Consider the following 25,801-nt stretch of genomic DNA (forward strand, 5'->3'; position numbering starts at 1 on the left):
TGCTCTCCCTGGAAACCTTTTGGCACCAGAAGAGTAACAGAGTGGACTCTCATTGCATTCATTGGAAGCCGGCTGGCACCAGGGAAGGTACAGAGTGAGCTCAGCATGCATATTGGTACCTGCATTCCCTGAAGCAGAGTGGACCCAGCATGCATGTGGAACCTGCATTCCTTGAATTTTATAGTGGCCGTGAGGGCTCATAACAGGTATCGTTTAGTGTTAGATTCCCGTCTTACAGAGATCGCCTTGACGTTTGGCAGACGGGCCCAAATAATTTTGTACAAAATATATTTGCTAAGAATCTCAAATTTACTAAATGAGTGTAGCATTAACATTAGAATATTTACTATTACTATGATATTTGTGTACTTTATTTGGTTTGCAGAGTGTTGCTGCATTGCATTTTCTTCCTGTAGGTATCCTGCATGTCATCTTTTAAATCTGTCTATGCAGGTGATTAGGAGCTTAGTATCTGAAAATCTGAGCTTTTTTGGGGGAAAACGACAATGTCATCTGATTTCATATATTGTATGTATTCTCATGATATCCAGGCATTGTCAGGAAAAATATGTTAATAGAATATTTTTTTTAGGTTTTATGAAGCCATGCAGTGCCAATGAAGAACCTGTGGAAAATACAAACCACTCACTGTGTGCTAAAACCCATGCATTCATTAGCAAGTGTTAAATCAGATAAGTAGACCTCTCAAGCATCTCATTAGTATCTATCAGCTGCAGAAAAGATGGTCACATACTGTATGTCTCACCTTACTCCAAAATCCAGTCAGAACATTTGGGATTGTGACAAAAAATCTTATAGGGACATAATCATTATTTATAATTCAAGTGAATATATGAGCTTATATGTACAAAACTATCTGACTTGTTTGAGTATCAATACAATGCCTTTTTCTAGCTTGATTCAGTAGCTGAGCCAGAATCGGGTTGTGTAAGAAGATGTCAAACAATTTAAAAGGTCACATTTTTTTGTAAATGAATAAATAACTTGTAAAATCTCTATTCATTGAACCCATTACAAAAGGAACCACTGCGCTTAACACATAGATGTTTGAGGGATTTAACCCTAATGGCTGTCAGAGAGACCTATGATCATTAATGGCAAGTCTTTATTTGCTTTTCCAATTTTAGCCAGAAATTTCCTACGGTATATCAGGAGGTGAACCCGTGGCACACAATATGCACCAAGACTTTGTGGAAAAGAGTAAATACATTTGAGATGGTATCACCAAGAGATAGTCTGCTCATACTGCAGAGTTCCTGCTGTCACCAGGTTCCTCAAGGTTTTCTGTCCACTGGGAGACAACATGGTTGTCACTGTTATTGGAGGTATGTTGGCCCTTGCCTATGACTGTTATAAGGGTCAGAATCCCTGGGATGTTGCTGTTACTTAGGGTTCTGTGGCCATAACTGTTTTGGGGGCTTATGGTTGTTGCTATTTTTGGGGATCCCACGACTGCCAATCTTATGGAACGTAGCTGTTGTGGTTAGGGTGACTGTACCTTTCCAAAAATGTTCACCCCCACTGTCCTGCTTCCTGTTACCTGTAGTATACACTTGGCTCATCTTGCTAACCCTTTCCAAACCACATGTAGAAGGTCAAAATGAATGACAATGCCTTGTCTTGACCTTTGTCAATTGGAACGTTTGAACATTCATGGCTATAGACATTCAGTGCCGACCACTTGGCTCATGCATATATTTTGGGGTTTTAGGTGATATGGCATGCTGGGTGGCTGTTAGTGTCTTAGACGGCCCAAGCTTTAGCTAAATGTTCCAAATGAAAAATGTGATTTGTAGAAGATAAATCACCTACCGGAGTGTGAGACTGTTCTGTCAGCTTTTTCTCCCACATTTTTAAACGATTCTCTCGCTCTTTCAGCTCTTGTTCCTTAAAGCTCAAGTCTCGCTCCAGTTTCTTCAGCCTATCCAGTGTTTCTTCAATTTCACATCTGCACAATGAATAAGGCACCAGAAATGTTATTTTACACATTTGTATAATGTACAACCTGCTTTGCCTATATGAACTTCATATTTCCCCTCAGACACTCACACAGCATTTGGCTGTGTTCAGATCTATAGGCCTTTAGGATCAAGAGACATTTAGGCTGGGTTCACACGGGCGTTGCGGGTGACGTGCTAGAAAAGATGTGGGTGCGTTGCGGGAAAATGCACGTTTTTCCCCCTCGAGTGCAACGCGTTTTAATGCGTTTTGCACGCGTGTGAGAAAAATCGCCATGTTTGGTACCCAGACCCGGACTTCTTCACAGAAGTTCAGGTTTGGGTTAGGTGTTGTGTAGATTTTATTATTTTCCCTTATAACATGGTTATAAGAGAAAATAATAGCATTCTTAATACAGAATGCTTAGTAAGATGGGGATGGAGGGGTTAAAAAAATAAAATAATTTAACCTACCTCATCCACTTGTTCACGCAGCCCGGCTTCTCTTCTGTCTTCTTCTTTGATGACCTGGGAGGAAAAGGACCTTTGGTGACTTCACTGCACTCATCACATGGTCCATTACATGGTCTGTCACCATGGTGATGGATCATGTGATGAGCGCAGTGACGTCACCAAAGGACCTTTTCCTCCCAGGTCATCAAAGAAGAAGACAGAAGAGAAGCCGGGCTGCGCGAACAAGTGGATAAGGTGAGTTTAATTTTTTATTTATTTATTTTAACCCCTCCATCCCTATTTTACTAAGTATTCTGTATTAAGAATGCTATTTTCCCTTATAACCATGTTATAAGGAAAAATAACAGTGATCGGGTCCCCATCCCGATTATCTCCTAGCAACCATGCATGAAAATCGCACCGCATCCGCACTTGCATGCGGATGCTTGCAATTTCCACACAGCCCCATTCACTTCTATGGGACCTGCGTTGTGTGAAAAACGCACAATATAGAGCATGCTGCGATTTTCACGCAACGCACAAGTGATGCATGAAAATCATCGCTCATGTGCACAGCCCCATAGAAATGAATGGGTCCAGATTCAGTGCAGGTGCAATGCGTTCATCTCACGTATTGCACCCGCGCGGAAAACTCGCCCATGTGAAAGAGGCCTTAATCTACCATGAGATCCTACACCAAATTTAAAGAGGTCCTCCACAAGCTTGTCAAAAAGCAGATTAATAATGCAAAAACCCGCAAAAAATATTCTATAGTACAAACCTGCATCTGAATACTTTTGTAACTGCACATAATTAAAATGTATTATAACTACTAAGGTATTCACTGAAATCTATCTGCATAGCGCCACCTGCTGTTTGCTCTTTTTCAAAATTTCTCTGTTCTGCTCACAGAGATGGAAGCACATACTCAGATCCATCCTTTAGCTGTTACCAACTGCAGCAGAAAGAACATACCTCTGAGAAAGGACACACCCCTAAGCTGCCTGCTTGAAATAACTGCTTGGTTCTAGCTTTGTTGTAAAGAGGTTGGCATGTACTATAGCATGTATTATTTTCATTGTTTTACAATAATCATAGGATAACGCTTTTAATCTAGAGGGCCATGTTTGTTTGTTTTTTACGGCAGTGCAAGTATACTGTCATGGCTGGACAGGCCAAGCTCCTGCTCTGATGGACAGGATTGGAGGAACCTCTATCAAAAGAGTGGATTTAAAGATTTATTATATGGCAAGTGGGAGTATAAAATGGAAAAACTGTAAATTGTAAAAAAAAGATCAAATAAGGGTTTTTTTAAGAAGGAAAAATCGAGTAAAAATATATATACCTTATAAAATGCTACATTATGGAAAAATACAATATAAGGGCTCATTCAGACAGCCGTATGAATGAGTCTGCATACGTTCCACAATTTTGCAGAACGGGTGCGGACCCATTCATTTCAATGGGGCCGCAAAAGATGAGGACAGAACACAGTGTGCTGTCCGCATCTGTGGTTCCATTTCGAAGCTCCGCAGAAAATATAGAGCATGTCCTATTCTTGTCTACAATCGCGGACAAGAATAGGCATTTTCTATTATGGTTGCGGCTATGTGCAGTCCGCACGCGGCCGGTATCCGGCGGATCAGCAAAGCAATAAAAACTGCTAAATCATCCCACAAAAATAAGCTTCAAGCAGCTCTGTGGAAAAATAAAAATGTTATGAGTCTTGAAATGCAGAAAAGCAAAACATTTTTACAAATTATTTTATTGAGCAGAAGTAGAAAACCTATACACATTTTGCATTGCTCTAATTGTATCAAACCAGAGAATTAGGTTAATATCTTATTTATACTGCACAGTGAATGGCGTAAAAAAATAATAATAATAAAAAAGAAAAAAGAACTATAGTGGACTTTATGTTCTCCCCCATAAAAGAAAATACAAGTATTTCAATACATTATATCAGGGGTGGCCAACCTTACAGACACAAAGAGCCACACAAAAAAAAACAAAAAAAAAAAAAAACATATGACTGCCAGGAGCCACAAGCTATACATTTACACAAATATGGGTGCACACGACAGTATTATTGTAATTGAGTTATCAAACATTTAAACCACCTTTCCTACCTGTAGTGTAGACAGCCTTAGTGAGACTTTTGTCAATCTTTGTTTTTTGCAATGTATTTAAAGATTTCTCAGATGACAGCCCAAGCTCAGATCACTGCCCTATGTTTAGATGACCGCCCATGCTCAGATGACGCTACATGCTCAGATGATGCCCATTCTGAGATCACGTGTGTATTTGTGTGTGTGTATAGGGATTTGACATAGGGGAGATGTGAGCATGGGGTGTCTGATTTTTGGTGTCTTATGTGAGCACTGGGGAGGCTTATTTTGTGAGTCTGATGAGGATTTGGGGGTCTTATCTGAGCTCATACTACCCCCATGTCAGATAAGACCCCCATGATCAGTACTTTAATTTAAAAAAAAATGTGTAGGAGGCTTATCCTACCTCTGCTGCCGCTGCTCTGAGGACTGTGGCGCCCTCTCCACAGTGACCTGATGTGCACCCCGACACCGAATATTTTCATCTGTGTGAAGGGAGAAGCACTAGTGTCAGTGCTGGGACCAGGAGCGGCGGGAGGAGCAGACTAAGTATATTACCGGTAAGGGGCCTGGCACATGTGGGGGGGGGGGGGGGGGGGGATGTTAAGAAATTGGATAACCCCTTTAAGACATGAAGTAGTGTAAGCAAACAGAAACCTCCTACTGTTCATCAACTACAACATTGGGTAATAAATAACATGCAATTATAAGCCAGTATAGTTTGCCAATTATTATAGATTACAGCTGCAATAAGATAATATTGCTTTTATTAGTATTACAGACCACAATATTATTTCCTATAATTAATAATTTGTCAAAACAAAAAAAGTGCTTTTGTAGATACAATGGAACCTCTGGTCACAATTATTGTGAACAGTTAAGTTGAAGATGAAATGATCTCTAAAAGGCATAAGGTTAAAGATAAAAAAAAGGGTTAAGGCTTCTTCGCAATCATTGTTAGGAAAGGCAAGGGAATGCAAATTTCAGTTTTACAAATACCCAGACTCCTCTAACCTTGTCTCAAAAAACAGCAGCCCCAGCTTCTTCTAAGCAGCTGCCTAACACTCTGAAAATGGTTGAAGCTCACAAAGCAGTAGAAAATAAGGGTGTTTTCAGAATGCCATTTCCTCAGTTTGAAATGTAATAATGAAATGGTAGTTAACAGGAAAAAAGGTGGTCAAGACAAGGAATGTAATCCCATGAAACATGTCAGAGACAGCTGCTTGTAAGATTGCTAGAAAGGCAAATCAGAACCCATGCTTGACTGCAAAAGACCTTTAGAAAGATTTAGCAGACTCTGAAGTTGTCGTACATTGTTATACAGTTCAGCAACACCTGCACTAATATGGCCTTAATGAAAGAGTCTTAAGGAGAAAACCTCTCCTACGTCCTTACCACAAAATAACTTCTAAACAAGCCTGATGCATTTTGGAAACAAGTCCTGTGGACCGATCAGGTCAAAATAGAACTCTTTGCTCACAATGAGCAAAGGTATGTTAGGAGAAAAAAGGGCACAACATTTCATGAATATCTCATCCATTAAGCATAGGGTGAATCAATCATGCTTTGGCGTTTTATTGCTGCCACTGGCACGAGGAACATTTCACGGTTAGAGGGAAGAATAGATTCAATGAAATTTAAAGCAAATTCTAGAAACAAACATAACACCAGCTGTAAAAAAAAAAAGGTAAAAAGAGGATGGCTTCTACAAATGGATATTGATCCTAAACACACCTCAAAATCCTTAGAAGGTGCAAGCTGAAGGTTTTATCATGGCCCTCACAGTCCCCGTATCTGAACATCAATGAAAATCTGTGGATAGACCTCAAAAGAGCAGTGCATGGAAGACGACCCAGGAATCTGAGAACTGCAGAAGACTTTTGCAAGGAAGAATGGATGAACATCCCTCAAACAAGAATTGAAAGACTCTTGGCTGGCTACAAAAAGCGTTCATAAGCTGTAATATTTGCCATTGAGGCTAAAAGGTTCAATTTTAGTTTTAATCAGACCTGAGAATCTTGTTTCTCACAGTCTAAAAATAATTGAGGTGCTTTTTTGCACAAATTCATGTGTCTTTTACTGAGAGGCTTCTTTCTGCCCACTCTGCCATAAAGCCCAGATTGTTGGAATGCTGCAGTGATTGTTGACCTTCTGGAGGTTTCTCCTATCTGCACATGGGATCTTTGGAGCTCATCCAGAGTGACCACTGGCATCTTGGTCATCTCTCTTACAAAGGGGGGGGGGGGGGGGAAGAACCCAGGAAGAGCCCTGGTTGGTCCAAACTTCTTCTTCAATGTAAGAATTTTAAAGGCCACTGTGCTCTTGAGAACTTATAGAATTTTTGTCCCTTTCTCCAGATCTGTGCCTCTACACAATCCTGTCCCTGAGCTTTACATGGAGTTCTTTCCTCCTCATCCCTTGGTTTTTGCTCTGATATGCATTGTCAGCTGTGACACCTTATATAGATGGGTGTATCTTTCCAAATCATGTCCAATCAACTCAATTTACCATGAGTGGACTCCAATTAAGTAACCTCTCAAAGATGATCAAGAGAAATGGGACGCCTCCACAGCTACATTTCAAGTGTCACAGCAAAGGGTCTGAAAACTTGTCCATGCAAAATTTTAGTTTTTCATTTTTTTAAAAAAATTTGCTAACATTTCTAAAATTCTGTTTTCACTTCCTGATTATTGGTTATTGAGTGCAGATTGATGGGGAAAATAAATATATATATATATTATAATTTTTTTTTAAAGCTAAAGTCCCCTGTCACGGATGTGGTGTGGGTGGGAAACTCCACACCAAGCACAGGAGGAAAGGGGATAGGAACTAGGCCTGGAAACTAGGGTAAAGGAGAAGCTCACCTAACACTAATCCAAGTCCTGACTAACTATCAGTATGAACTGACCTTGATGGTTGGAAAGTTCATACACAGGCACCTAGAGCCCTAACACCATGTAGGGCCCTGGTATAGTGACAGGACTTGAGACAACCTATTCCTCCACCAGAAAGATGAACAGGAGATACAAAAGACAGGGAAATATAACAAAAAAAATACAAATAGGGAAGACGACACTTAACTTCACATGGAGCAAAGGGAGCGCCAGGAGCTCAACCGAGATCCAACAACCAGCTAGTCCAGAGTCCAGAAACTAAAGCTATAAACCACATCTCCAAAAGGGGTAAGCATTAATAAATAGGGGAAGTTGAATGACCAAACCAACAACACCGGCCAAAGGTGTGGTCATTACCAAAACAACACACACACAAATGATCCACAAGGAACCATTCAGATTAACCCACGTGTTGCCAGTCTCTCTGATCTCCTGGCACGGGAGTGTCCATGACAGCCCCAACATAACAAAATGTGAAAAAAGTTAAGACTTTCCGAATGCATTATATATAATATACACACACACTATAGAATATATCAGAATTAGGCCTCATGCACACAACAGTATGTATTTTGCGATCCGCAAAAAATACAGATGACATCCATGTGCATTCTGTATTTTGCGGAACGGAACAGCTGCCCCCTAAAAGAACTGTACTATCCTTGTCCATAATGCGGACAAAAATAGGACATGTTCTATTTGTTTGCGGTACGGAAATACGGACATACAGAAACGGAATGCACATGGAGTAACTTCAGGTTTTTTTTTGTGGACCCACTGAAATTAATGGTTCCGTATATTGTCCGCCAAAAAAATGGAACGGACACGGAAAGAAAATATGTTCGTGTGCATGAGGCCTTCGGGATGAGCAAATCAACTTCGGATGAAACATCCAAAGTAGATTTGAATGAAACTTTGTTAGAATACTGTACAGAGCGAGCACTCTGTACAGTATTAGAATGTATTGGCTCAAATGAGCCGAAGTTATTACTTCGTGAAGTCTCACGAGACTTTGGGTAATAATTTCAGAAATTTATTTCTACTGTTAAAAACCTTTTACCGAAGTAATCGAAGTATCCAAGTGGTAAAAGGTTTTTAACAGTAGAAATTAATGTCTGAAGTTATTACCCGAAGTCTTCGGCTCATCTGAGCAAATACATTCTAATGCTGTACGGAGCTCTCGAATAGACTTCGAAAGTTTCACCCGAGGTCGATTCGCTCATCTTTAATCAGAATTGAAAAAAGTCACTGATACAAAATAGTGTAGATCACAGGTGGTCTTCTCAAAGGTTTAGACTATTGGTGGGTGAGGTGGCAAACAGCAGTTTAGTTGGGAAAACTAATGATGACAAGAAAAGACCTAATCTAAGTAAAGTAGCTGGTAATTAAGTAATTTGAATCTTCATTCTCTTGGATCTATTAAATAATGGATTTACAATATATTCATGTGGAGTTTTTACACGCTTCTTACCATTCTTCACATATATCATTTGTACTTGAAAGTTTGCATATCTAAGATCTCTGATCTAACTAACTGCTAATGCTTTCTATAGCCTGAGAATAGGTTTATAAGTAGATATCTACCAACCTTCACCATCTCTATCTACAATATATTTCATTTGGTCCTTAACAATTCTCTTTGTTCAGATGCTAAGAAGTCCTGCTTGACAACCGACCCTTAATATTAAGTAATGTGGATTAGGTATTTTAGAAGGATATTGTTAAAATGTGTTTCACAGTAGACGTTTCATTTCAAATACGGCATTCCTATTAAAACTATTGAAGGTGGGATGATATTTTACATTGTAGGGCATCAAACACAAAACTATAGGACTCAAATAAACACCTTTTCTTCTGCTCTCAGATTTCGCTTAGGGCGAGAGAATATTCCATATTTGGTCAAAGCCCTAAAAAATGACTTTTTATTCTACTTTTTATTTTCGCAATAAAAGTGGGACAAGAGTACACACAGACCACATGGTAACATATTCATAGCTACAACAAAGAAAAAAAATGTCCTTTACAAAGGCCAATATTTTTTATCAGGCAATGCAGAAATATAGATTGGGTTACCGCTAGGAATTAAAATATACCCCACTGGCAACCGGTAGGCGGCCAGCGATGGGAATTGTTCCAGAAATAAGGATCTAAGCAATCTGATCAAATGAGAAGATGACATTTTTTTTATACAAAGATTTTGATATTTCAGGTTTCAATTCTACATACTGTTCTTTTGACCTTTATATAAGCTCAGCAGAGCAAGCCTACTTTTTTTGGCAAATGCCTCTCCGCTGTCAATATTACAAAACCAGATAGATGGCCACCTATCACTTAAGACAGATTCGCTACAGAAGCACAGAACAGCAGAAAGGTTTGATCTTACCAAAGTAAAGGCTGAGACGGTGGTGAATCCTCATTAAATAGTACTTACACAATGAAAGGTAAAAACATAAAGAAAGAGCCCCCTCCGCCTTTTTTACGGTAAAAAAATAACCAATTCACCTCCGATAGTATATAGAAAATATTTATTTAATTAGAGCTTATAAAGGACTGAGTGAAACATGATGGAAGGTGAAAGTCTGAACTGGAATGATATAGTCAGAAAAATAAATGATATAGTAAAAAAATAACCAACAATTGCATAAAAAAATGTCTGAAAAATATATCTAAGGTGAACTTTATTATTCAACCTATAGCACTAATTAGAAGCAAAAAACAGAAATGATTCCAACTGAAGTTTTGGGTGTTTGTTAGAAAGAGAAATATGCATTGCTTCTGTATCACAATTGATCCCTCCAAATAAGGCTAGCCATACGCTTCAGATAGCTATCAGCTGCCCGCTATTGCATGCATGTGTCTTGAATTGAGAAAGGGAAGTAGGCTGCTGCCAGACACCTCTGGTATCTCCCCTGAGAACCAAGGATCAGGCATCCATGAGTTTGATTATTTCCCCCAACTTCTGCCATGAGGGGAATGAGGGTGCCATGAGGGTGTATGCCAATTTAAGACCCTGTTCACATTTGTATTGTTCAGTTTTGTTGTTCTTCTGATGTTCTTCAAGGTAAGAAAAGTGTAGTCTCCAATGTTATTACTTTTATCTAGACTTGCTTTTTTTTTTTTTTACGTAAAATGTCCCTGGAACAGACTTGCCTTAGAGTTTGTCAGTATCATATATAATTATGTATGACACAGATTATTATATCTAAACCCTCGACATCTGGATATTGATGGATTTGCTGCCATCTGTGTAAAGATGATATTTAGGAAATGACAGAATACTCTGGAAATAGAAGAGAAATATACTTGGAACAATCAAATGATATAAGTCATGATTAGAGGCTTAACCCAATTTATATTTGGAAAGGAGTAATGTTCACGTGACTCACTGAATCTATACACACAGGTAATCGATTTGGTCAAATATTAAAGGGAACATGTAATCACAAAATGACCTATTGTTGAAATCACTTTTTTTAAATTCTTCGGGTCACTATCTAAAGTTAAAAGAAAAATCCTAACATCAGGCCTAATAATGTGTCAAGACCTCCTGTTTGGAGATGCTTTACAGCAGACACTTGGGCCATAGACATAATGAACAGGAGGGGACCTCACTGACTTCTATAGTCATTGTGCAGGGAGGGGAAGTAGATAGGCTATGACCATCACCTATTGTGAATGGTGGATCCCAAGTTATCTATACAGGTATTATCTGTCATTGTAAACATGCCTGTGGTGACAAGGGAATGACTGCTGAAAAGTGATTGGTACAGCAAGAAATCTTTACAATGCAAAAATTTAAAGATTTACATTTTTTTTTCCCCAGTATAGTGGAATGGAAAACTGATTTACATATACTGTATGAATATCTTACATTGTATTATTGTGGTTTTAATGCAGCATTGGGACAGTATAATAAGATATAAGAAAATGTGTATACTTTATGCTGTGTTAAAATAAAGTTGAAGTTTGCGTTCCTCAACAGCAGATGGTGCAAGAAATTATAACTAGTGTCTAGAGTTCATGAGACTCCTAAATCTTTACAGCAGATTCAAAACGGGATCTTGCTATTTATACTCTTATCACGTGGTCCAGCTGCAGACCTGGAGTCACTTTTTCCATTTGTCCATCACAGCTTCAACCAACTAAACCTCATTTGTAATTAAGAGGACTGTTGTCTGTGTGTACGCTCTGCTTCCCATGTATCGTCCACAGTGTGTGTGTTTGCCGACTTTCTGATTGTTCTGCTCACATTTCATTACAAGCTTTAAATATTTCGGTATCTCTGTAACAGTTTTCCCTGGACGTGCTCCATAGTTTCTTAATATAGTCTGCAGTGGGAAACTTGTAGTCCCAATTCCCCTGATGATACACAGTGGTTTATAATGTCTCTTCCTAAATACTTTAAAGGGGGTTCTCCGGGAATTAAGAAAATGAAAATAAGTATGGTAATTATTACTTTATTCCCAAATACCTTTCATTAGTTAATGGCTAGTTTTGTCCAGGGAGCGGTCATTAGGAGAAATAAAATGGCCGCCATCTTACTAGTCCACACAAAGCCTGTCCTAATCACACAGGATGACAAGTTTAATATGATCTTCAGCTGAATCTCTGTAGGAACGAGTTCATCAGGAGACATGAAGTACAGAGAGGAGGTGGGGATGTGGCTGTGTCCTGCTATGTGATTAGGACAGGTTTTGTGTGTACTAATAGGACAGCGGCCATTTTATTTCTCCTAATGATTGCTCCCCAGGCAAAACGAGCCGTCATAACTAATGAAAGATTTTTGAGAATATATTTATAAAAAAATATTTACATATTTTCATTTCATTTAATTCCCGGAGAACCCCTTTAAGGAACAGATGGCTCCACATTACGGGTGGAAGAGGAGAAGGCTGGGGTTGAGAGGGCAACACAGTTAATGTTCAGTTATTATGAGAAAACAGAATTTTTACTGTATTCCATTGTTTATAATGGAGGCAGCCTAAAAACGCACTGCACGTTTCATGAACAGGCATTTTGGAATTATATTTTAATTGTACCAATCTCCTACCTACATTGAGGCCAACTAAACTGTTAGCTGTTCCAGTAGGCTAGATGATTCAGGTTCTCTAGGAAGATAAGAGTAGGTCAAAACATGGTGGAAAAGCTGCAGATTTTTTTTTTTTTTTCTGTCAGGAAACTAAGTAGCATTTTACAATAGCAAAGTAGATGACATAAAAAAAAATAATCTTATCCATATCTGGCGGAAAACGTCTAGAACAAATTTGCACATACGTTGTGCAGGTTTTAAAGTCAATTTCTGCTGCTTAGTTCGACCACAAATTTCACCCTTTGCAATGCAGAGTGTGAAATCTGCTCAAAATCAACAGCCAAATCCGTGGAAATAGCCAAACTACTTGCAAAATATGTCCTGTGTAAACATACTCTAAAAGGGGGAAGATTGTGAGCCATGGTTCAGTGGTTCCATGTTGGTAGGCATTATAATCTGATATATTACACAGGCATAAACTCCATTTTTATAGCTTGATTTTTAAGTATGCAGGTACTGAAAAGCTAACGAATAAAATAAATATATTGTTGCTGAAAAATGAGCAAATTGAAAATAAATCATAGGCACCCTCTTTAATATGAGAGCTGCCACAGGTGTCCAGCTCCTGAGACCCCTGAAAACAGTTGCATTCATCAGATAATTTCCCCTGCAGCAGCTGCAAAAGGTAGTTCAACATGGCAGGTATGCAAATGAATGAGCATCAATGTAATACATGGACAGCCCAATTTCCCCAGTACAAGAGCACATGGGTATTTGGACACATAGGACATACGGACCAGGGTTGTTCTAATGGGTGAACCTGGCTAACTAAATACTAAGTCACCTCTGGGTCACAAATCCAGAAGTTAAAAAGTAACAAACCTAAAGAAAAAAATTAAAAAATTATAATATAAAGCAGGCAATTTTACTTGACTTCCCTCTTATGCAAAAATTCCACGCAAAACTAATTTAAAATAAAACTGCTGAGTCTAATAACTTCATGCATGTTATTAAAAAGGGTTATCCAACCATCACAAATAATCATTTTATAAATCATAAAAATGAAGCACATTTGTCATTTACATGCTGTTAAAAAATGATCTAGTGAAGAGTTATGACATTTACATACATAGTATGACGCCACCTGGTGGTCAAAGCGTATAGTAATGTTCACGTCCACCTACTGAGTAGCTAATAGAAATAGCATGTAAAAGCCCTTAATTTTTTATGATCCATTAATTGAATATAACATGTAATGGTGGGATGAACCCTTTCAGATAACGTGCGAATTTACGGTTATGAAATTTGTTTGCGACTCGTTTACTGGTAAAAGGTGAATTGTGTTATGGATTCCGTTACCACAAATCATAACACAATTCTATGACGGAATGCATGACGGAAACGGGATGGATCTGTTATGCAGCCCATAGACTTCTATTATGACGGAATGACTAACGGAATGCCTCTAAAGGTAATCCATAACACAATTCACCTTTTACCAGTAAATGAAGCGTGAACGAATTTCAAAATATGAAATTTGCTCATCTCTATGCGTGACCCAATTTTTTTTTTTATATTTTTACCTCCATTCAGCTTTATTATGCAAAAATGAATTGCACTGGTCTGGCAGCTTGCTGTCATTCGACATGGACTCCAAGTTTGAAATAATCTGTTTAAATGACGGCCTTTTCTAGAAAACAAAAGCATTAGGGAAAAACTGGAATAAATGCAAGGTAAAGATGAAATATAAATCGTACATTAATAGTTCTTCTAGCATAGAAATATTTCATTATCAAAGAGTCCCTGTAGTTGAAACAAACAAACAAACAAAAAAAGATACATATATTTATATAATAGTGCAGTAAAAATGCTGTGTCCAGGTCCTCATGCACATGACCTTATCAGTTTTGCGGTCTACAAGCCATGGATCTGCAAAATACAGATTGCATACCGCAATTTCGTTAAAGAAATGCCCAATTTTGTCTGCAAAACAGACAAGAGCAGGACATGTTCTACAGTTTGTGGAACGGCCACACGAATACAGACAGCACATGTATGATATCCGTGTGCTGTCCTTATTTTTTGCAGACTTAAATCAATGTGTCCATGTGCTATCTGAAAAATGCAGACTGGACACGGACCAAAAAAACATTTGTGTGCATGAGGTCTAACTTGCATATTTCTGGTCTTTTTCCTTCTTTCTGCTGATCTCTAAATATGTGCATTATTCTATGCATGCTTTATGAGTGGGTACGCTTGTCCTGGTGTAATATTAAAGTAAAGCCAACCAGACATTTCCCCTCTGCTGCTCACCTCACCTCTCACCTTCATGATTTTTTCATTACAATACTGAGAGAAACTGCAGCAGCATTCCCCTCCTCACCTTGTCCTCATCTCATACTTAAAGGGGTTGTCTCACTTCAGAAAATGGCATTTATCATGTAGAGAAAGTTAATACAACGCACCTACTAATGTATTGTGACTGTCCATATTGCCTCCTTTGCTGGGTTGATTCATTTCTCCATCACATTATACACTGCTCGTATCCAGGGGTTATGACCACCCTACAATCCAGCATCAGTGGTTGTTCAAGCAAAGATGCCACTTTCCACTATTACTAATTTTTATGTATTTACATGTACTAATTTAAAAAGCATATACTGTAGTACAGCTTTAAAAACATACTGTAAGTAGATGCCTTTTATACGGTAATACACTACATGCTGAGAAAATAACTATGTTACAATTAAGACAGTCCATAGCCTGCAATTTAAGGGGTTTTATAGTAACATAGAAACACGTAGTGATATCACAATGGGCTACGCAAACACAGATGTTTTATATTCAACAAAGTTAACTATTATTATCGCTATACCTGTATATACTGTATCTGTTACAGAACCCCCAACACTGTTTTGTAGTTTAAAAAAGCTTTCCTGAAATCTCAATTTTAGTAAATGCTTGTATTCTCTATAATATAAGAATTCTGCAGCATCTTTCCTTATAAGGGCTCATTCACACGACCATTTCCGTTCCGTTTTTTTTTTGCGGACCGTATACAGAACCATTCATGTCAATGGGTCTGCAATCTGCAAAAAAAAATGGAAGTTACTCTGTGTGCAATCCATTTCCGTATGTCTATATTTCCGTTCCGCAAAAATATAAAACATGTCCTATTATTGTCCGCATTACGGACAAGGATAGTAATGTTCTATTAGGGGCCAGCTGTTCTGTTCCGCAAAATACGGAATGCACACGGATGTTATCTGTATTTTTTGCGGACCGCAAAACACATACGGTCGTGTGAACAAGCCCTAACTCTGTGTTGTTCTATTCCTCTGATATTACTACAACTGAGTGTTACCACTTGGGGGTTGTCCCTGGACACTCTTAGGGGTACAACCACACCTGCTTTTGACCTCTAAAACTGCAATTAGAAACTTGAATGTGTGGCCATACCCTTACACTGTCCAATCAATGCTGGCAATGTCAGACTGTGTTTGGGACACATCCCTTTAAGAAGGAATAATAACACCTAGCTGTCAATTTATTCATAAATTTCTAGAAGGAATAACAAAAATTTCACAACACAGAAAAAAAGGCAGGCAAGGAATGGTTACAGATCCAGTTTAATGATGAGAATGTTTTATATATAGATCACATGTGATGCAGATGATGTTGTAACAAACCCCATTGGTGTCCGTGTATCATTAATCTGGCACTAACTGTGTAAAGAAGATGATTAACAAGTGACAAAAATAACACTCTGGAGTCATCAGACATGAGTCGATGTATGTGAAGAACATTCCTGTCCAATAGTAGTAAATGAATGAATACAACATACCGTAGTGAATGGTGGACATGATATAGGAGTGTAATACATCCATCCATATGTAGATAGCATGTTGATAAAGGAACAGAAACAATAGAAACTACAATAAAGTTAACTATGGATATTCAGTGACACTCTTCTAGGGACAGTCCCAAGATGCTGGATTTGCCCACTAGCATGCACATCTGGCTGAACACGTTCTTTCTATGGAGGGCTGAAGTAAGAGGACAGTCCCTGCACAATATCTTTTGCATAGTGTACCTTCGTGGACAAAAGAATTATACAAAAACAAGGTTGCTTTAACCCCTTCAGGACCCTGCCATTTTTCACCTTAAGGACCAGGCCGTTTTTTGGAAATTTGACATTTGTCACTTTATGTGGCAATAACTTTGGAACACTTTTACTTATCCAAGCCATTCTGAGACTGTTTTCTCGAGACACATTGTACTTCATGATGGTGGTAAATTTCAGTTAATATTTTTCATTTTAATTTTTTTTTTTAATTCCCAAATTTACAAAAAAATTGGAAAAATTCACAACTTTCCAAAATTAGATTTCTCTGCTTTTAAAACAGATAGTGATACCTCATATAATAATTACTTTACATTTCCCACATGTCTACTTTATGTTTGGATCATTTTGTGAATGCCATTTTATTTTTTGGGGACGCTAGAAGGCCTCGAAGTTTAGAAGTAAATCTTGAAAATTTTCCGAAAATTTCCAAATCCACTTTTTTAAGGACCAGTTCAGTTATGAAGTCACTGTGGGGCTTACATAATAGAAACCACCCATAAATGTCCCTATTTTAGAAACTAGACCCCTCAAGGTATTCAAAAATGTTTTTACAAACTTTGTTAACCCTTTTTTAGGTCAGGGATGGACAACCTGAGGCTCTCCAACTGTTGCAAAACTATAATTCCCATCATGCCCAGACTGCCTACAGCTATCAGCCTACGGCAGGGCATTGTGGGAGTTGTAGTTTTACAACAGCTGGAGAGGTTGTCCATGCCTGCTTTAGGTGTTCCACAAGAATTAAAGGAAATTGTAGATGAAATTTCTGAATTTCACTTTTTTGGCAGATTTTCCATTTAAAGGGAACCTGTCACCAAAAAATCGCTTATTAAGCTGTTCAGAGTACTTTATAGTGCTACATAGTAGTGTCCTATAGCACTTTTTCGTCATTTTTCAGCATTTATCCTCATTGAGAAATCAATGTTTTATTCAGCTGCTGCCCCGTGTTTCAAGTCAGGCTTGAAGTCAAGGGGGCAGCGGCCTAGACGTCCCCAATCCTGCTTTTCTGGCCTCTCGCCGCCTTGATTGACACGCCGCATCTCAGTGCCGGGACCTCGATCTCAGCCCGCATGCGCAGTAAAGGGCTGCTGTAGCGCGATTCCAGCTCGTACACTCAGCCAGCTTTAGTCTCGCTACTGCGCATGCGCCCGCCAGCCTTACATACTCATGCCAGAGATCACGCTCTGTATGCGCAGGAAGAGAAGATGCCGTGCGCGGGCACGAGTATGTAAGGCTGGCGGGCGCATGCGCAGTAGCGAGACTGAAGCCGGCTGAGTGTACGAGCCGGAGCCGGGATCGCGCTACAGCAGCCCTTTACTGCGCATGCGGGCTGAGAGCGCGGTCCCGGCACTGAGATGCGGCGTGTCAATCAAGGCGGCGAGAGGCCAGAAAAGCAGGATTGGAGACGCCTAGGCCGCTGCCCCCTTGACTTCAAGCCTGACTTGAAACACGGGGCAGCAGCTGAATAAAACATTGATTTCTCAATGAGGATAAATACTGGGAAACGACAAAAAAGTTCTATAGGACACTACTATGTAGCACTATAAGGTACTCTGAACAGCTTAATAAGCGATTTTTGGGTGACAGGTTCCCTTTAATCCAATTTCTCCAGTAACAAAGCAAGGGTTAACAGCCAAACAAAACTCAATATTTATTACCCAGATTCTGTACTGTACAGAAACACCCCATATGTGGTCGTAAACTGCTGTACGGGCACACGGCAGGGCGCAGAAGGAAAGAAACGCCATATGGTTTTTGGAGGGCAGATTTCACTGGCCATGCCATGTCACATTTGAAGACCCCCTGATGCACCCCTAGAGTAGAAATTCCATAAGTGACCCCATTTTGGAAACTGGATAAGGTGGCAGTTTTGTTGGTACTATTTTAGAGTACATATGATTTTTGGTTGCTCTATATTACACTTTTTTGTGAGGCAGGGTAACATAAAATAGCTGTTTTGGCACTGTTTTTATTTTATTTTTTACAATGTTCATGTGACAGGTTAGATCATATGCTATTTTTATAGAGCAGGGTGCTATGGATGCGACATTACCTAGTATGACTTTTTTTGGTTGTTTTTTTCAGTTTTACATAAAGCATTTTTGGAAAAAAATTTAGTGTCTCAATATTCTGAAAGCCATAGTTTTTTTTTTTTGGGCGACTGTCTTATGTAGGGGTTCATTTTGATTGGTACTATTTTAGGGTGCATATAACTTTTTAATCGCTTGGTATTACACCTTTTGTGATGTAAGGTGCCAAAAAAATTGCTTTTTGACACAGTTTTTATTTTATGTTTTTTTACGGTGTTCACCTGAGGGGTTAGGTCATGTGATTTTTATACATATTGTCAGTTTTATGCAGCAGGTTCTTACGGACGCGGCGATACCTAATATATATACTTTTTTTTATTTAAGTTTTACACAATAAAAGCATTTTTGAAACAAAAAATCATGTTTTAGTGTCTCCATATTCTGAGAGCCATCGTTTTTTTTTTTTTGCCCGATTATTTTATGTAGGGGCTAATTTTTTGCGGGATTAGGTGACGGTTTGATTGGTACTATTTTGGGGGGCATACGCCTTTTTGATCGCTTGGTGTTGCAATTTTTGTGATGTAAGGTGATAAAAAGAAATTGTTGTTTTAGCACAGTTTTTCCTTTATTTCCAGGTGAGGGGGTGGATCATGCGATATTGTTATAGAGCTGGTTATTACAGACGTGGCAATACCCAATATGTCTGTTTTTTATTTATTTTTTTACAATTTTACGTGTATTTTGGGAAAGGGGCTTTTTTTTTTAATCACTTGAAACTTTATTTATTTTTTATTATGAAAACCTTTTTTTTTTTTGTCAGACTCTGGGGGTCTGATCCCCTCTGCAATGCATTACAATACATGCTGTAGCTTGTATGTGGACAGCCTGCCTGTGAGACCCAGCCTAAGGGGCTGGATCTCACAGGCTTCAGTAGAAGCATCGGGCTGCCTTCTCTACCATCGGGTCCCTGTCACTGCAGCGTGGGGACCCGATGGAGATTCGGAGGGCACCCGTACCCTACACAAACCCTCTGCATGCCGCAATCCGCTTTGACCGCGACATACAAGAGGTTAATACGCCGGCATAAGTGTTTTCTTCTGCCTTCATTTGAACAATACAGGTGACAATGAAATGCAGCTTATATTTCATAGGTTGATGGCCTGTTGAAATCTTAAAGTGTACCTGAACTTAGACCAAAACTTTGCTGAAAATAATATTTCTTATATACTTTCATTCATATTTTTAACTTTTTCTAGCGAAATAGGCAACTGTAGTTCAGGTACACTTTGAAATCTGTACTCCCATAAGCCACTGTATAGCCTGTATTCACGTACACACATGTACATATGCCAGGTTTGAGGAAGAGCAGCGCTGCTGCACCCTGTACGGCGCTCAATGAGGCCACAGCAGCGGAATCCATACTATCATACACAAGTACGGATTGCAAATTGTGAACTTCAGATGCCTATTTCACTAGGAAAAGTAAAAAAAAAAAATATATATATATATATATATATAAACACAATTGTTTGGCTGACCACTCTCTCTCCTCTTTCATGTTAGTCGAAGCTACTCTGCGATTGTATTCTGTATGGCAAAAAGACCACAACAGTCATACCACTAGTAAGTAGATTTGAAAACGTAGAGGGAACATATAAATACACAATCAACAGTTTTACTCTCAAACATGGACGTGGATAGGACATTTTGGACAGATGTACAATTTTATAAAAAGAATATTAATAAAAACCAAATACCTTTGCCTCAGCATCCCAGCACTGGCGCATCAACTCTGCAAAACTTCTAGGACAGGAGCTGGGTATGGTCAATCTCTGAAAATGAGAGAAGTGGATGAATTTTTGTATCTACTTAGGGTACTTTCACACTAGCGGCAGGGGAGTCCAGCAGGCTTTTCCGGCGGGTGAACAGCCTGTCGGATCCGTCCTGCCGCTAGTTCACGTATGCCCCCTGGACTGCCGCTCCGTCCCCATTCATTATAATGGGGGCAGGGGGCGGGGTTCCAGCGGCCGCATGGCAGTGCACAGCGAGAGGCAGCCGGACTAAGGAGTCCGGCTGCCTCTCGCTGTGCGCTGCCGCCGGAACTCTGCCCCCGTCCCCATTATAGTCAATGGGGACGGAGTGGCAGTCCGGGGGCACACGTGAACTAGCGGCAGGATGGATCCGACAGGCTGTTCACCCGCCGGAACAGCCTGCTGGACTCCCCTGCCGCTAGTGTGAAACTAACCTAAAACAATTTACTGAAATACACTCTGATGGAAGTCCAACAAGAACTTTCGGAGGATTCTGCTATGGTTCGAAGAAAATGTTGCTTCCTCTTTCTAATGGACCTAAAAATTTAAGAGTCAATTCACATGAGCATCTTGATTATTCCATATTGATAATGCAAAACGATGGTTAGATTTTAAAAGGGATTTCTACCCAAAATGTAATATTAAAGGGAACCTGTCACCTCCTAAAAACATCCCAAGCTGGCAGCAGCACCTGAGAGTAGCCAGCAGCATGTTTGTAACGATCATTTTCTTCCTGTAGGTAGTTGAAGCAAAAGCTGTAAAAACGATCTTTTATCCCCTGCCGGCACGCTTCTCTGGTCAGGCTTGAAGTCACGGGAACCGCACCCCCTCCCCTGTGACTGACAGCTGGCAGTTCGGCAAAGCCAGCCGAACTATAGTGCATAAACGCTGTCAATCACAGTGAAGGGGCAGGCAAAGGGGCGTGGTTACCGTGACTTGAAGCAAGGAGGCCGCTGCCCCTGTGACTTCAAGCCTGACCAGAGAAGCGTGCCGGCAAGGGATAAAAGATAGTTTTTACAGCTTTTGCTTCAACAACCTACAGGAAGAAAATGATCGTTACAAACATGCTGCTGGCTACTCTCAGGTACTGCTGCCGGCTTTGGATGTTTTTTGGAGGTGACAGGTTCCCTTTAAATAAAAAATTAGAATAGTGGCCAGAGTTTAGCAGTTGTATTTGAACTACTTACAGAGATATTGACTTTTTTTTGGATATTTTTTTGCAATGGTGACAGCAGGAAAGCAGCCACTTTAGTTGTCATAATTGAATTCCCTTCTCAGAAACTAATGATAAAACTGTCACCTTGGTACTGACAGAGTGGAATGATATGCTATCATGATTTTCGTAGAGGATACCTCAAAGGTGACAAACAATATGGCTGCATTTCCTGTTGCCACTGTTAAAATGACCACTCAAATAAACCTGAAAATTGCTAATATAATTGAGAATAAAAAAAATAAAATTAAACTGGTTACTTTAACTTTTAACCCATTTTTTAAAATATGGCCATTTTTGGGTTTTGGATGAAAATCTTTTTCAATAAGGGCAAAGTAATAAACATGCAATAGCAGGGAAATGTTAAGATTTGACCCACTGTAGATAGACTATGTTCAACACGCCCTCAAAAGATGTCTTATAAAATAAAGGTGGCAAAGAGTGATAGAAGACATTAGAAAGATGGAACACTGGAGCTATACTCCTTTTAATAATGCTTTTTATCAAGACAATGCAGAATTACATTGACACTAGACTCTACAACTGTGTACGCAGAGCATGGCTGATCTTCAGACATGACAGCTGTCATAGTTTAATGCTACATATCCCAGCATATGAGATAATTATTAAAGGGAATTTGTCATCAGAACCTATTGTTTAAATCACGTTTTTATGTTTAACATATTTTTAAAGATTTTTTAATGTTATTTTTAATTTTCCATGTCAAAATCTATATTTAAACAAAAAACATAAAATCCTGCAGTTTTCGCACTGGCCACTAAGCCTAATAATAGGCGCCACTTCTTGGTCTGTACAGATCACTGCAGTTATCTGATTATCTGTCATTCTAATCCTGCCTGTAATGATATCACCCATGTGTATAGATAAGACCGGATCCACTACACACAATAGGTGATTGTCAAAGCTTATTTCTTCTTTTCTTGTACAATGACCTCTGCACAGGTCACAGAGAATGCCTAGAAAACTCTCCCATAGAAGTCAGTGGGGTCCACTCCTGACCATTGTGTCTCTCGACCATGGGGTTGCGGTAAAGTATTTTTTTTTAATGCTCTCTATATGCTGTAAAGAACAGCTCAGGCAAGATGGCCGCCCCCATAATAATGTTCAGGAAATAGAATTAAAAAAAAATCTTTAATAGGATCTGAGAGAAGTGAAACAGTGAATTTGTATCTCAGCTATTGTATAGACACTGGATCTCACAATTGAGTTTTTAAAACATTTAGGACTTTATTGTCATTTGGAAGTACTGACTGTTTATCTTTATCATAAAATACAGACTACAAACAAGCTCTCTTCTCGTTTTCGACTACAGTGCCTTGACAGTATATGTCAGTAGAATTTCCTGACATATCCCTCCGATGTGTCCATACGCCCCCTTGCACCAAGCTTACGACAAAACAGTGTCCTTTCAGCTTAATATGTCTACTATGCTTTCCTAGGCAGAGGAATACAAGTAAAGAAACACCATTTGGTATGTGTGTGTGTATATATATATATATTATTTTTTTTGTCAATGGTTGATGTACAGTGGCACACGTCAGATTGGGGAATACTCCAGACTTATATCTCCAATGTAACGAAAAACAAAATGTGAAATTGTCAATTTATTTTTTTTTCCCATACACTTCAGTGATGAGCTGGATAAAGTCTCACACTGTTCCTTTTAAATATGGCCATGAACCTTTTTACTACTGTTATACAACCAAAGATAAGATACAAACTATATATTACAAGAAAAGAGGCTCTTCACAAACGTACTATGATCCCTAATTTATGTTTTATTTTACATGTCATGTATTTTATACTGTTACACTTCTCAGTGTTTTACACAGCAGAGATAAAAGAAAGCTGATCCAGTCTGATAGCCACTTGGGTTCAGAAAGATTTTTTTCCCATATAGGGCAGAACAGCTTATGGGTTTTTTGCCTTTCTTTGACTCAAAAGGGGGGTATTAAAGTTCTAAGATTTTCCCGTTCTTTTCTTTCATCCAAATAATATATGTCAGATGGACACTGGAAGTAGCTGAGGATTTTGTCTCCATGTGCTAGTACAGGCATTCATTTTTAGGAGATCAAGGTTTGTATATAGACAGTAAGGACTATAATGTTTGATCATGTATTACATGAAGATTGTATTAACAGTATTATACGCTATGAATGATCTGCCGCTGTGCTCTCACTGACCAGCCAGTTACTATGTGTCCAAGAATAATACTACTTGCTTTCTATTACAGGCAGAAAAGGTTCATCCATATGATATAATCAAAGCGACGACTCAAAAAAGATTTGAGTTGATAGGATGCAAAGATGGCTATGGTTTTGTATTATATGCTGCAAAGTCATAAAAAATATACCACCGCTATACTACCACTCAAAACTGTAAATAGTCAAATCTAAGAGAAACAGAATTACACAATTCTAATATTTTCCACCAAGTGCTGACATATTATATAGACTGTGGGGCTCATGGTAGTTTAAAATGACCAAAGTGCTTACTTTGTAACTGGGTGATCTTCACATGGTGAAGATTATTGATAGTGACTAATGCGAAGGAAAGGAAAAAAACAGGAGCCCATGGTAACAAATTACTATCTTGGCTTCAAATTCCGATTGGCTTTCATTTGCAATATTTTCACGCCTCCAGTTTTGTGGGCAGAAATGGCTTAAAACGGCTGCTCAAACTAAACCTGGGGAGTGCCGGGAGAGTGGAACAGAGCGAGCAAAGGGGCTCGTTACAACATTAAACTGTGATAGTAAAAGAGCTTAATATTTTGCTTTAAAATAAGCAGGAAAAATGAGTGGTGTAGTAATACAAGATGGCGCAACCGATACACAACAATCACTGCTGCTGCGCATAAATCTCAGAGCAGAGACATTTTAGCGAAAGTTAAAAAATCTGAGAGATTTCCCGTTTGATATCTCTAGCATAGGAAGTGTTTACACCACTAAAGACTTTATTCAGTGGAAAAGCTTTGAGGAGGAACCTTGCCGTTCAGCCGCAGCCTTGCCAATACATGTTATGAACATACCTTTAATGTGGAGTTGAACATCCTGCGGGAGGCTAAACTGTAATTTTCTTTATTTTTTTTCTTCTTTTATTTTTGAAACTCTCATCTAAAGTGACAGCTTCTTGTAGTAAAACGTCTCCTGCTGGGAGAGTTAAGTTGAAGTAGCTGAAGGTCTCTCACTGAAATATCAACTCCTGGCCAGTAAAAAGATGCCCAAAATCGCGGGAGACGGAGTTAAACTGGTCCCCTACCTTGGACGCAATGGCTCCTTTCATCACGAAGAGCAAACCCCCAGGTTACCCTATTGAGACTGAGAAACTAGTACAGTAGTTCTACAATATTTGATCTACAGCATCACGATGTGAAGCCGCAACAATTAGATGTAAAGGGTCCATTCATGAGGAATAACATCACTTTGACCCTTTGTGTTAGCTCCTACTGGTAATCTTTCCATAAGCGTTGAACTTACTTTCAATTTGAAGAAGATGAAAAAGTCTTTTGCAAACCCCCAATACTGTTTTCATATCTATCAACTGTATCTGAGCAAAAAAAAAAAAAAGTAGCCTTACCTCATTTTTTTCTACCACGAGCCAAGCCACTTGCAATCCTTCCAAGCCTTTAAACGGAACCTCTCTTGTTAACATTTCCCACAAAACCTAAAAACAGAGCATAAACAGAATACAAGGCATTTACCACCTAAACTGTATGCTTTATATAGATAATTGTATAAGATCTGCAGGCTTACAAACTCATCACAGTCTGAATATATTCAATAAAACTCAAGATCCTACATCACCAAAGGGAATATTTGGTGTGAATTAATAATAGAATTAATGTCAAACTGGTTTCATGAACGAAAAATAAAAATAATTATTTGTTAATCAAAATTATACAGAACATATTAATATACAAAAAGCTAATTATGAACCATCTAATTAAAAATAAACTTAAGGGTTATTTAATGATCACATTTGAGAAGAGGTGACAAATTACAAGTTGCATTTTGTTCATTTCTAAAATTGAATTTGCCGAGATGACCCTTAAAGGGATATCATTATATCTGAATATATCTATTTCATTATCAATGTACTTAGTGTAAAGTAAACCAAATTTTGTAAAAAGCAAAATAAAAAATGTTTTCGGAGTTGAGCTTT

The 25,801-nt window shown here is 38.8% G+C and overlaps 1 protein-coding gene across 3 annotated transcripts in view; it reads right to left on the minus strand.

Moving 5' to 3' along the window:
* The window catches only part of MAP3K20 (mitogen-activated protein kinase kinase kinase 20), a 215,695-nt gene that overhangs the window by 88,096 nt on the left and 101,798 nt on the right, over positions 1 to 25,801 (minus strand). For all 3 annotated transcript variants that reach the window (XM_044303724.1, XM_044303723.1, XM_044303725.1), the window contains exons 8-11: positions 25,217 to 25,303; positions 20,353 to 20,427; positions 14,026 to 14,132; positions 1,834 to 1,969 (exon numbers count right to left, since the gene is read on the minus strand). In XM_044303724.1, coding sequence (XP_044159659.1) covers positions 1,834 to 1,969; positions 14,026 to 14,132; positions 20,353 to 20,427; positions 25,217 to 25,303 — 405 coding nt within the window. The remainder of the gene's footprint in view (positions 1 to 1,833; positions 1,970 to 14,025; positions 14,133 to 20,352; positions 20,428 to 25,216; positions 25,304 to 25,801) is intronic.

Source organism: Bufo gargarizans, chromosome 8, assembly GCF_014858855.1.
Source record: "Bufo gargarizans isolate SCDJY-AF-19 chromosome 8, ASM1485885v1, whole genome shotgun sequence".
Taxonomy (NCBI): domain Eukaryota; kingdom Metazoa; phylum Chordata; class Amphibia; order Anura; family Bufonidae; genus Bufo; species Bufo gargarizans.